This window comes from Piliocolobus tephrosceles, chromosome 9 (genome assembly GCF_002776525.5).
Source record: "Piliocolobus tephrosceles isolate RC106 chromosome 9, ASM277652v3, whole genome shotgun sequence".
NCBI classification, from domain to species: domain Eukaryota; kingdom Metazoa; phylum Chordata; class Mammalia; order Primates; family Cercopithecidae; genus Piliocolobus; species Piliocolobus tephrosceles.
The window spans coordinates 65,555,625-65,567,978 of NC_045442.1; the positions used below are offsets into that span (position 1 = coordinate 65,555,625).

At 48.8% G+C, this 12,354-nt stretch overlaps 1 protein-coding gene across 1 annotated transcript in view; it reads left to right on the forward strand.

Annotated features, from left to right (window-relative positions):
* HK1 (hexokinase 1) overlaps positions 1-12,354 on the forward strand; it is a 71,064-nt gene that overhangs the window by 41,057 nt on the left and 17,653 nt on the right. The window contains exons 3-7 of the mRNA XM_026455324.1: positions 1,113-1,261; positions 6,294-6,413; positions 10,395-10,490; positions 11,096-11,195; positions 11,299-11,482. Coding sequence (XP_026311109.1) covers positions 1,113-1,261; positions 6,294-6,413; positions 10,395-10,490; positions 11,096-11,195; positions 11,299-11,482 — 649 coding nt within the window. The remainder of the gene's footprint in view (positions 1-1,112; positions 1,262-6,293; positions 6,414-10,394; positions 10,491-11,095; positions 11,196-11,298; positions 11,483-12,354) is intronic.

The window sequence follows — 12,354 nt, forward strand, 5'->3', positions numbered from 1 at the left end:
TTGAACCTGGGAGGCAGAGGTTGCAGTGAGCTGAGATTGCACCTCTGCACTCCAGCCTGGGTAACAAGAGTGAAGCTCTGCCTCAAAAAAAAAAAAAAAGAAAAAAGGAATGAAATTCTGTTGGGGGCAGGGTGGCTCATACCTGCCTGTAGTCCCTGTTACATGAGAGGCTGAAGTGGGAGGATCTTGGGAGCCCAGGAGCTTGAGACTGCAGTAAGCTTTGATCACACCACTATACTCTAGCCCAGGTGACAGAACAAGACCCTGTCTCTATTAATTTTTTTAAAAAGGGTAAAATTCTTAAAATATGGATGAACCTTGAACACATTATGCTAAGAGGAATAAGCCGGTCACAAAAGGACAAATAACTGTGATTCTTCTTGTATGAAATATGCAGAATAGGCAAGTTCATAGAGACAGAGAGTAGAATCGTGGTTGCTGGGGACTGACGGTGAGGGCAAATGGAAGTTATTGCTTAATGGCTATAGAATTTGTGTTGGGGTGATGAAAAAGTTTTGAAAATAGTGGTGATGATTGCACGACATTGTGAATGTACTTAGTGCTACTGAATTGTGCACCTGAAAATGGTTGCAGTGGTAAATTTTATGCTATGTGTATTTTACCGCAATGATAAAACACAACCCTGTGGAGTAAGTGGAGGCCTGGAGTAATCGATGTCAGAGCTGACATGCAGAGACCCAAGGCACTGGGTGGACCTCAGATGTAGGGCTTTGTCTCAGTTGAAATGCTGTGTGATTTTTTATTTCTGCATAGCAGTGCTGTTTTTGAAATAGGTTAAGAAACTAGAGAAACATGGGGTGGGAAATTGTACTTAATTCAGTACTTCCATTCCCCTATAGTCAGAAGTAAGAGACTGGGATTGCTTGAAGCTATTTCTGTCTAAGGACTCCTTGGTAGGATAGGGTTTCTCTTGCCTACTCTGCATATATGGCAGTGGTTGGATGAAGTTTGCATGCTTGCTGCTTTCTGGCTGATAACAGCATGTGGCAGGGGGAGGCAGGCAGGGCCTATGCCCTGCCAGGAAGCGGGCATGGTATGTGGCTTCCCCTTAACATTTGATCTGATGTGATACCTGTTGTCGCCCTAAACAGAAAAGGGAGATTTCATTGCCCTGGATCTTGGTGGGTCTTCCTTTCGAATTCTCCGGGTGCAAGTGAATCATGAGAAAAACCAGAATGTTCACATGGAGTCCGAGGTTTATGACACCCCAGAGAACATCGTGCACGGCAGTGGAAGCCAGGTGGGTCCCTGCTCCCTCCGGGTCACCCCATCGGGCCAGCATCCCCTCGGTTACCTCCAGGAACCAGGCCTCAAAGCACTGGCATCCCCAGCCCCTGGAAGAGGGTTGCTGGAAAGAGTCTGTCGTAGATGCATATGTAAAAGGACTCCTGGGCAGAGGATGTGACAGCCTGCGTGGGGGCTCTGCTTAAACAGAGGCCCTCTGTCTGGGTAAACTGGTGTAGTAGAAGTGGGCTGCTTGGACTTGCAGAGTCTGGGTTTGAGGAGGGAGGCCCCGCAGCTCTGTTGGGTAAATGCACTCATTCCCTGTGGATCCTGGGGTCAGTTCCCCAGTGCAGTTTTAGCAGAGCCCCGGGTGAAAATGCCCATCTCTACTAAAAATACAAAATTAGCCAGGTGTGGTGGTGCACGCTAATTCCAGCTACTCGGGAGGCTGAGGCAGGAGAATCGCTTGAACCTGGGAGGCGGAGGTTGCTGCAAGCTGAGATTGCGCCACTGCACTCCAGCCTGGGCAACAAGAGTGAACTGTCTCAAAAACTAAAAAAAAAAAGAAGAATTTGCTATAATGTTACTACATTGTCATCATTATCATCATCATCCTCTTTTCCTGGTCATTGGCCTCACCCACTTACTGGTGACCCAGGCCTTGTAGGGTATAACTATGGCCTCGTTGGGCAGGATTGAGGGCTCACAGCTCTGGGCTATTTGGGGGCTTCTTGTTACCTGATTTAGAATAGCATTGTTCAAGCCCTTGACACAGAAAGCAGAGGAAGCAGGGAAATCTCAGTCTCCTCCTTTCACATTCCTGTTGGCGCTCCCCACACTGGGCCCCCAGGAAGGGCTGCCCTTCCTCGCTGCTCTTCCTCCCTTCCCAGGGGGCTGTGGGCATGCCTACGAAGGGCCTGTTCACTTGCTCCCTCCTGTCTGGGTAGGGGGAGTGGTGGGTCTGTAGCTCACTGAGGACCCTGTGATCAGGGCTCAGGCAGCCCACTGCAGGTTTTCAGTCATTTCTGGGTCCCTAAGCCCATCGTGGGGCAGGGGTGCACTCCTCTTCTCTCCTGTAGACGTTCTGGCTCCTCAAGTCTGGCTCGTCTCCTGAGTTGTGGCTGCTGTCCAGCATATGTACTCAGAGCTGGCCAAATGTTTGCTTTAAGGAGGGTGTGCTCACCGCAAGGTTCATGACTAAGATCTCCAGGGTACTCTTTTGTTCTGGGGTGGACTTTGAGACGAGACCCAGGAGCCTTCTCCTCTTGACTCTGCTTTGCTCTTAAGTTACTGTGGGTGGAACCTGTCGCAATCCACCAAGCCTTTTCTTTGTCCAAGAGACAAGGGCTAATCCTGGCTAACCTGCTCCCTGGGGTTTTGGTTCAGAGCCCTTCAGATTATGTCACAGTGAGTGTCACAGTTAACACTGTCACTAGAGCAGGTGAGCCACTTTATAGAAGGCCACCAAAGCTGGGTGCATCACTACTGGATGGCCCTGCCCAAGGGCTCCCCTGCTCCTCCTCTGTTACTGGGCTGCAGAGACCGGCCCATCCATCTGGCGCCTACACAAAGGCTGCCAGCTGGTAGGTCTCTTGACCATGCCCACTTGGCTGCTGTGTTGCTCCTCCTTGCAGGTGGCTGGCAGCCCAGGGTTTGGCATCCTGCATTTTCTGTTTGGAACCCACACTGGCCTATCACTCTCTGTTTCCCATGGTCCTTGGGTTTAGCTACCTAAGCCTGCCGCATTCACCACTGAGACTCACCCTCTGCTGCAAACATTCCTTGTGTGTTTTGCAAACATTCCCTGTGTGTTTTGGCTTGACCTTTAGGAGCAAGGTTTGTTAATTAAGGGAGTACCCTCACCTTCTTACCACTGCCCCCTTCATCTCTCCCAGCCTCTGTCCCCATTGTCCCCTTTTCTCAGTCCTAGAATCACTTTATTTCCTACTGTCTCTGTTTCTTCCTCTGCTCCTTTTAAGCAGCCTGAAAAGAGGATGATGATGATAATGATGACAATGTAGTAACATTATAGCAAATTCTTCTTCTTCTTCTTTTTTTTTTTTTTTTTAGTTTTTGAGACAGTTCACTCTTGTTGCCCAGGCTGGAGTGCAGTGGCGCAATCTCAGCTTGCAGCAACCTCCGCCTCCCAGGTTCAAGCGATTCTCCTGCCTCAGCCTCCCGAGTAGCTGGAATTAGCGTGCACCACCACACCTGGCTAATTTTGTATTTTTAGTAGAGATGGGGTTTCTCCATGTTAGTCAGGCTGATATCGAACTGCTTGTTCAGGTGTGAGCCACTGCACCCGGCCCAGAGCACTTTTAAACTTTAATAAATTCAGAAGCACAAATGAAACTTTCTTAAAATATCACCTACTTAGTTTTGGGAATTTTGAATAATAAGTGTTTAAGTTTTTTTATTAGCCATTGTTTGCCGTATTTAATACGAGTGACTGAGTATTTTTATTTTAAATTATTTTAAAAAAATTTTTTTAAAGATGGGGACTTGCCATGCTGCCCAGGCAGATCTCAAACTCCTGGACTTAAGTGATCCTCCCACTTTGGCCTCCCAAAGTGCTGGATTATAGACGTGAGCCACTGCGCCTGGCCATAGTCTGTGTATTTTTCAAATAAAGAGTATGTTGTCAGGAAAGAAAAGAAAATAATGTTTTTTTAAGACACTAAAGCTTTGAGTTCAGAGCGGTTAGGTAACTTTTTTTCCTAGTTGATTGCAGACCTAGCTTAGCCTAGGGTGGGTCACTTCCTGCCTCTTTGGGCAGGCTTGTCACCCTGGATCACCAGCATTCCAGAAAGAGCCTTTCTTTCTCAATGGAGCACTCTGGGCAGTTGTGTTTGGCATGGATCCAGGAACTGGTGACAGGTCCCATTCAGGGGAATCCATTTCTGCAGGCTGAGTTCTCCCAGGCGCCTCCCTGCTTCTTCCAGAGGCAGCCTTCCCTCCACCCGGCCTTCTCACCTGAGTCTGCAGGAGAGTCTGGAGCCTCCGAATGCAGATGGTGTGGGGTGTGAGGACTAACTTAGTAATGAGTTTATATCAGTCTGCAATGTAGGTCGCAGGAAGCTTAGCCGGCTTCTCTGGGGAGGGTCATGTGTCAACCCAGCCTAAGATGCCAGCTGCTCTGAAGCCTGAGTAGTAGTGACTCAGGGGTAGAAGGTCCTACATTAAAATTGACCAGGTTTTCTTTTACTCTGGCAACAAAGTCCGACTTTAGAGCTGGCTTGTGGGGGAATCTGGGGAAAGATGGGAACAGCAGCAATGACTTCTGGCCCCCTCACGAGGCCCTGCAAGTAAAGGCTTTGGGCAGATGACCTTGCCTGGGAGTTCGGGCTGGGGCCACTTCATGTGACTATGGTTTGGCTCTTCTAAGACAGCCTTCTTCTGGGGTCCAAAAAGTTCCATGGCTGAGTCACTGCCATGTGTAAGGGAGGTCTAGTGTCATGAGAGTCATGCGAAAGAGACAAGGGGTTAGCTAGACTGTGGCATGGCTGCCAAAAGTGTGTGTGTGTGTGTGTGTGTGTGTGTGTATAGATATATGTGTGTGTGTGTGTGTATATATATATATATATGCTCAGGTTGGGTTACCAGAGGCAGAGAGATAAAGAAGGGAGGTTCTTAGTTCTACTAACCACTCCTCTGGTTAGAACACACATAGAATATTATCTTCTGTTCTGGTTATATTTTGAGACAGGGTCTCACTCTGCTGCCGAGGCTGGAGTGCAGTGGTGTGATCATGGCTCACTGCAGCCTTGACCTCCTGGGCTCAGGGGATCCTCTCACCTCAGCCTCCCAAGTAGTTAGGACTACAGGCAAGTGCCACCATGCCTGGCTAATTTTTAAGCTTTTTGTAGAGAGGAGGTCTCACTCTGTTGCCCAGGCTGGTGTCAAACTCCTGGGCTCAAGTGATCTTCCTGCCTTGGCCTCCCGAAGTGTTGGGATTACAGACAGGAGCCACCATGACTGGCCCCGGTTATATTTTAGAGATCCAAAAAGATTACCTTAGAGGTGGGGAGCCTCTACTCATGGGCAGTATTCATGTAGAAGCTAAGAAACCAGTGTTCCAGGCTCTTTCTAGCTGATAGTCCTAAGTTATGTATGCACCTAATAAGCCATAGATAATGTTATAGTGCAGGCAATCTTAGGTTACAATGCAGTAGGTAAGTTGTGATATATTCATACCAAGGGATACTGTGTGGTAATGAGAATGAACAGTTGGCAAAGACACTCAACTCCGTGGATGACTGTCATCCACATAGTGTCGAGTGAAAGAACACAGATGTCAAAGAGCACATGGAGTCTCATTTCCCTTTAGACACACCAGACAAACAGGCAGATGTAATTGAGGGTGACAGACGTCGGGGCAGTTGGTGGTTGCCCTTGGACTGGGTGGTAGCAGTAGTGACTGCAGGGGCAGAAGGGGGCGTCTTACAGGTGTTTCTCCATCTTGTGTTTCTCCATCTGGGTGCTGGTTACATGGATGGCTACAGCGAACTCCGCACTTAGGATGTGTGTACTTTTTGGGGTATGCATAAGACACTTTGGTAAAAAGTAACATTATGATAGTCTGGATTGTTAAGTCACTCCAGTGGGCTGGAGGCTGTGGAATTGCCCTCGGAGTTTCTGAAATTTTCAGAGAGCATGGCTTCGGGTGGGGGAAGGCCACTCCACTTGGGTGACTGATGGAGACCCATGATCTGTGCGTTATGAAGGCATAGCTGGTTTTCTGTTATTTTTCCATTTTTCTCAGTGCCCAGATGTTGCATATTAGTGACCACTGAAAGGCCAGTTCTGTTTGAAGGCTTTGAATTGTTTCCTAAGAGCTGTACTTGCCCATAAGGCAGCTTTTGAAAAGTGACTCTTCTCCACATTCACACAGCATGGCTTTTCAGACAGGGCCACCAGGTCCCATGAGTACAAGCACTTTGGGTAGATGTATTCCTTTCTGTGTGTGTGGGAGGGAATGGTTTATATTTTTCTGTGAAATGCTAAGCCTGCTTTGGGGCCCCCTGACTGCTCTCTCATGTTTCCTTCAGCTTTTTGATCATGTTGCTGAGTGCCTGGGAGATTTCATGGAGAAAAGGAAGATCAAGGACAAGAAGTTACCTGTGGGATTCACATTTTCTTTTCCTTGCCAACAATCCAAAATAGATGAGGTAAGGATGTTCTGGGATTATTGGGCTCTGCAGATGCCCTGGGTTGAAAAAGCTAACAAGCCCTTTTCTCCACAACTTTTCTCTGTTGCTGGCAGAATGGTTTGCATGTCTGGTATTTTTAAAGAAACATTTGCAGAAGTTAGTGTGGTATCATGATATAGTGTTTACTTTTTCACTTACTTTAGTTATTTATGTATTTTTGGAGACAAATCATGGTATTTTTGGCCACCAGGTAGACAGAAGCATTTATTAATCTTAAGCAAGCAAAGGAAAATAAAGTAGGTTTAATGGTGGTGGAGAGAGGCGGGAAAGCTCTTTGCCAGAATTGCATGGCGTGATGTTTACCTGGAAACTGCCCTGGTTACTGCAAATATGCTCAGAGCCCTGTCCCTCAGGTGCCAGGGCTGCCTCTCCATAGTGGAACTGGTCAGTGGCTCCAGCCCCAGAGATGACCTTGGTGACCTCCGAGGTGACTTGTTGTACCCACCTTCCTGTTTGTCATCTGTTTTTTCATTCATTCATTCATTCATTCATTCATTCATTCATTCATTCAGCAAGGATGGACCCTGACCTACCATATCATAACACTGAACCTCAGCACTGCAGGAATACAAAATAAATACATGCAGCCTTGTTCTTTTTTTACATGGAGAGATAGAAACACACACATACCACAAACACAAACCACCCATGAATAAACTTCTAATAATACGAATTCTGGGGTTGCGTGCAGTGGTTCATGCCTGTAATCCCAGCACTTTGGGAGGCTGAAGCAGAAGGATCACTTAAGCCCAGGAGTTCAAGACCAACCTGGGCAATCTGTACAGAAAGTTAGCTGTGTGTGTTGGCATGTGCCTGTAGTCCCAGTGATGTGGGAGAAGCTTGGGAGATTGAGGCTGCTGTGAGCCATGGTTGTGCCACTGCACTCCAGCCTGGGGGATAGAGTGAGACCTTGTCTTTTTTTTTTTTGAGACACAGTCTCATACTGTTGCCCAGGCTGGAGTGCAATGGCACGATCTCGGCTCACTGCAACCTCCCCTCCCAGGTTCAAGTGATTCTACTGCCTCAGCCTCCTGAGTAGCTGGGATTACAGGCGTGCACCACCATGCCTGGCTAATTTTGGTATTTTTAATAGAGATGGGGGTTTCACCATGTTGGTCAGGCTGGTCTTGAACTCCTGACCTCCTGATCCTCCCGCCTCAGCCTCCCAAAGTGCTGGGATTACAGACGTGAGCCACTGCGCCCGGCCTGAGACCTTGTCTTAAAACAAGAAAAAAAAAAAAAAGAATTCTGATATTTAACTATTCAGGGCCCCTCTTGTTGCCCAGGCTGGGGTGCAATGGTGCAATCTCGGTTCACTGCAACCTCCACCTCCTGGGTTCAAGCGATTCTCCTGCCTTAGCCCCCGTAGTAGCTGGGATTACAGGCGCCCACCACCATGTCCGGCTAATTTTTGTATTTTTGGTAGATACGGGGTTTTGCCATCTTGGCCAGGCTGATCTCAAACTCCTGACCTTAGGTGATCCGCCCGCCTCGGCCCCTCAAAGTGCTGGGATTACAGGTGTGAGCCGCTGCACCCGGCCAGGTTCTGTTTTAATGCTTCACCGGTAGCGCACATAATCTTCAAGCATCTCTATGAGTTAAGTGCTTATGATTCCCGCTTTACAGATGAGGAAACTGAGTCTCATAGGGGGTAAGAACCTGTCCAAGGTCACCTAGCCAGGAAGATTCCGTGCTCATAACTGGTCTACTTTGCTGCAAGATAGTAGCATTTGGGCTCAGGGCACCTTCCATACTTGCAGGGAGCACTCCTGGGTCCCTTTATGCCTTTAGGGTAAGCGCGCTTTCCTGGGCACTGCTTCCTGTGGCTGGAACCCTTACATCTGTATAATTTGTGGAGTCAGCAGGAAGGGGCTTGAGAGCCCAGCAGACCAAGATGAGCACAGAGGTTTCCCCAGGGTCAGAGGGCTTATTAATGGCAGGTCTTGGACCAGGGTCCCAGGCCCCACCTCCTATCCAGTGCTCCGCCCACCTCCAACATGTCTAAATGCCTCTGAGATGTTCTGTCTGACCTGTTATGCTTTCAGGAAGCTGTGGCCATATGTAGACTCTTACTCTGATTCTGGTATCTGAGAACGCCCCTCCAAGGAGTTCAGATCAGTTTGGCCTCCGCCGTGTCCTTCCAAACCCTTTGGCAAGGCCCATTGTCAGTACGAGCTTCCCTTGGCTTTTGAGAACTGAGACATGAGTCACTCCCCCTTCCCCTGTGAGAGGTGGGCCTGGGATGAAGAGACTTTGATGGACTGTGTTTCACCGTTGTTCACGTGTGCTCTCTGCAGCTATTGAGTGAGTGCCATCCCTGTGCTAGGCATGAGCTAGGCCCTGGGAGAGAATGGCCAGAGTGTATTTATTTTGTATTCCTGCACTGCTGAGGTTAAATGTTACCGTACAGTAGGTCTTATAACAGCAGGTGTAGCCTGTTCCCCATGAAGGCACAGCCTTCCAGGGACAGAAGTGTTGCAGGAGGTGGGAGGGAATGACCTCATGGGCACGAGAGCCTGCAGGGTGGAGCAGACATGCCCGGGAGGGGGCGATGTGAACAGAGAAGGAGCCAAAGGTTGGGGGCATCCCACCTGCCAGCCTTCACTCCCTCCAGAAAATGCTTCTTAGGCTGGGCCAGGGTACTTGCAGTGGTGCCAGTGGAGCACAGACCCTCAATTTCCCATCCAGAGGCCTGTGCATATTACCCCTTAGGGCTGGCTGAGACCTTCAAGATTGTCCACTTCCAGATCAGCTCCCTGATTCTAGAGGAGCAGAGTGAACCTCAGAAGAGTGAAGGAAACTGCGCAGCAGGAAATGGGCAGACAGTATGAAATAGGACCAGGTCTCCAGATTGTCCGCCCCACTTTTGTCCCATAACACCTGGTTCTCTGAGGCTTTGGAGGAAGAGGGCTGGTTGAGAGGAGGCAGACAGTGTCCAGGGCTTTTGCAGTTCCTGACTTAGTTGCTACTGAGCAAAGAACCACTAGTTCTCATCAAGGGCTGCCCTCCCCGGTGCATGCTCCAGTCTGTGTGGCTCCCACCATGAGCTGGGGCAGGGCCCATGTGCTCAGAATCCTATCCCTGAGCTGCCTCTGCAGGCCTGCAGGGCCTGGACCGCGGATCTTCCAAGCTTGCTGCATTTATAGTCATTTGTCCTATTCAGAGTAAAACAGCAAGTATAACAATTATTTTTCTGTTCTCGTATCTTTTTAGTTTTTTTTTTTAAGAAAACAAAAGCAATATGTAAAACTATCAAAAGTAAGATACAATTATGGAATGTTTACCATTGGATGTCTATCCTTGATGTTTCTCCGCTAATATGCAAAGTGAAATAGGATCATACTGTGTAAATAGGGGAGTCACCACTTACAAATGGAGGTTAAGTCCCAAAGCTGGTGAAGAGGCACAAATCATGTATAGTCCACATCATTCCCTAAGTGTATGGGACCTGGCTCGTAAAAGCTCAGCAGCCAAGACTCATCTTAGCATTTTGTTTCTCTTTCCAGTTTGGCTCTGGCTTTCTTTTCCCAGGGCTGTGGAAGCCAGGGTCTGGTTGGGAAGTGGGGAAGGGGGCCAGGGATTTCTCTTGCTCCCATTTTAAATAGATCTGGCTGCGCAGTTGGCATCCAGTTAGATTGGCAAGCCATGTGGCATTACTGTCCCCACATCCACTTGCTTTCTTCTGGAGTGAGCTGGATATTGTGAGCAGTTTTCTCCCCACTCTATCTTCGCCCCCAGAGAAGCCCATTGTGTGGATGATCCAGAGATAGAAAGGAGTCTGGGCTCCTCTGGGCCCCTCCCCCAGCCCAGCATGATCTGGGAGGAGCCACTTGGCCCCTATGGGCCTCTGCTTCATCCCTGACCTGGAGCAATGCCCAGGGCCTTGGGGTGCTGGAGGTCTCCCAGCCCTTATCCAGCCCCATCCGTTCTTCTTTGCAGGCCATCCTGATCACCTGGACAAAGCGATTTAAAGCAAGTGGAGTGGAAGGAGCGGATGTGGTCAAACTGCTTAACAAAGCCATCAAAAAGCGAGGGGTAATTTCTCCTGGGCCCTCTGCCTCAGCCATGCAGGAGTGTGGGGAGCAGGGCTGCATTCTAAAACAGACCAGTGCCCTTCCTGGGGAGCAGTAGTGTCAAAGCCTGAAGACCCAGGCAGGGGAGAGTTGAGGATCCCCAGTGTGGAATGGTGGGGATGGGGATGGTGCAAAGCGCAGCTCTTGGAGGTGCTGCCTGAAGGACCCAGGCCTGGAACAGGGGGTTGCCTCCTGACAGGAGTGCTGGGCTATTCAGGGAGTGGGTGTCACAGATGCAGCCTGCTGTACTCAGAACAAGGGCAGAGGAGCCCGCCCTATCCGGGACATGGACCTCCTGCGGAGGTTTGCAGAGGAATGTAGCTCCAAGAGTAAAATCCTCACTGCCCAAAGACTCTTAAGCCAGGTAATTAAGGGAACTATAAGGTTTTCATAACTTAATCACCATGCTGTGATCTAGTTAATTTGAGTATCAGCTGTAATGAAACCAGCACCACTCACAAAAGCAGGGGTTCTGAAAACGGGAGCACTCCTGCCAAGCACTGTTAAGGTGTGTGATCTCTGCTTCCATGTGTGAGTGGACTATGACACCCCATTATCTGTCCCCAGGACTATGATGCCAACATCGTAGCTGTGGTGAATGACACAGTGGGCACCATGATGACCTGTGGCTATGACGACCAGCAGTGTGAAGTCGGCCTGATCATCGGTAACGTATCCCCTTTGCCCATCCATTTGTTCAGCCCATCTTTCCAGGTGGCTCTGCACCCTCCTCGTCGTGTGGTCATAGCTTCTGATCTTGTCCTGCCCAGGTACTGGCACCAATGCTTGCTACATGGAGGAACTGAGGCACATTGATCTGGTGGAAGGAGACGAGGGGAGGATGTGTATCAACACGGAATGGGGAGCCTTTGGAGACGATGGATCATTAGAAGACATCCGGACAGAGTTTGACCGGGAGATAGATCGGGGATCCCTCAACCCTGGAAAACAGCTGTGAGTCCTTGACTTTTGCTTCTAACCACATATGTGACTTAGGGGACATTTAATGAAAGATTTGGGATGGGAGATGAAAAGGGCATAAAGCCAAGTGATCACAAACAGAAAAGCCTGTCACATTTTTTTTTGTTTTTGAGGCGGAGTCTTGCTCTGTCACCCGGGCTGGAGTGCAGGGGTGTGATCTCAGCTCACTGCAACCTCCACCTCCCGGGTTCAAGTGATTCTCCTGCCTTAGCCTATAAGTAGCTGGGATTATAGGCATGCACCGCCATGCCTAGGTAATATTTTGTATTTTTAGTAGAGACGAGTTTCACCATGTTGGCCAGGCTGGCCTCAAACTCCTGACATCAAGTGATCCGCCTGCCTCAGCCTCCCAAAGTGCTGAGATTACAGGCATGAGCCACCGTGCCTGGCCTAAAGCCCATCGAATTTGCATTATTTATTACTCCTTGTTTAGTGAGATGCACAGCTGTAGAGTCTGTAACTGAAAAGCACTTTTAAAATAATCTTTTCTTTGTTTAATTACACTATGATTGTATCCTTGTAAAACATCATGACAATGAAAAGCACGGAAGCATTGATGCATCTTGTTGTGGAGCTCACAGTGAACCTATCCAATGGGGAATGGGGCCAGAGTTGAGCAGGTACTGGTGGTCAGGGGAGGAGATCAAGAGGTGAATGGGAGCCCAGGAGCTCAGTAGCCGCTGAAAAAAAAAAAGTTCTTAAATTATCCCTTGCTGCACAAAAATTAATAATTATGAATGGTTCAAAAATGCTCCCCCAACAAAGCACAGAAACATTAGTGTAAATGTAAGGCTTAAAAAATTTCTCTATGTAGTCACGAGTGTTGCTGTTCATGGTAAGAGAGG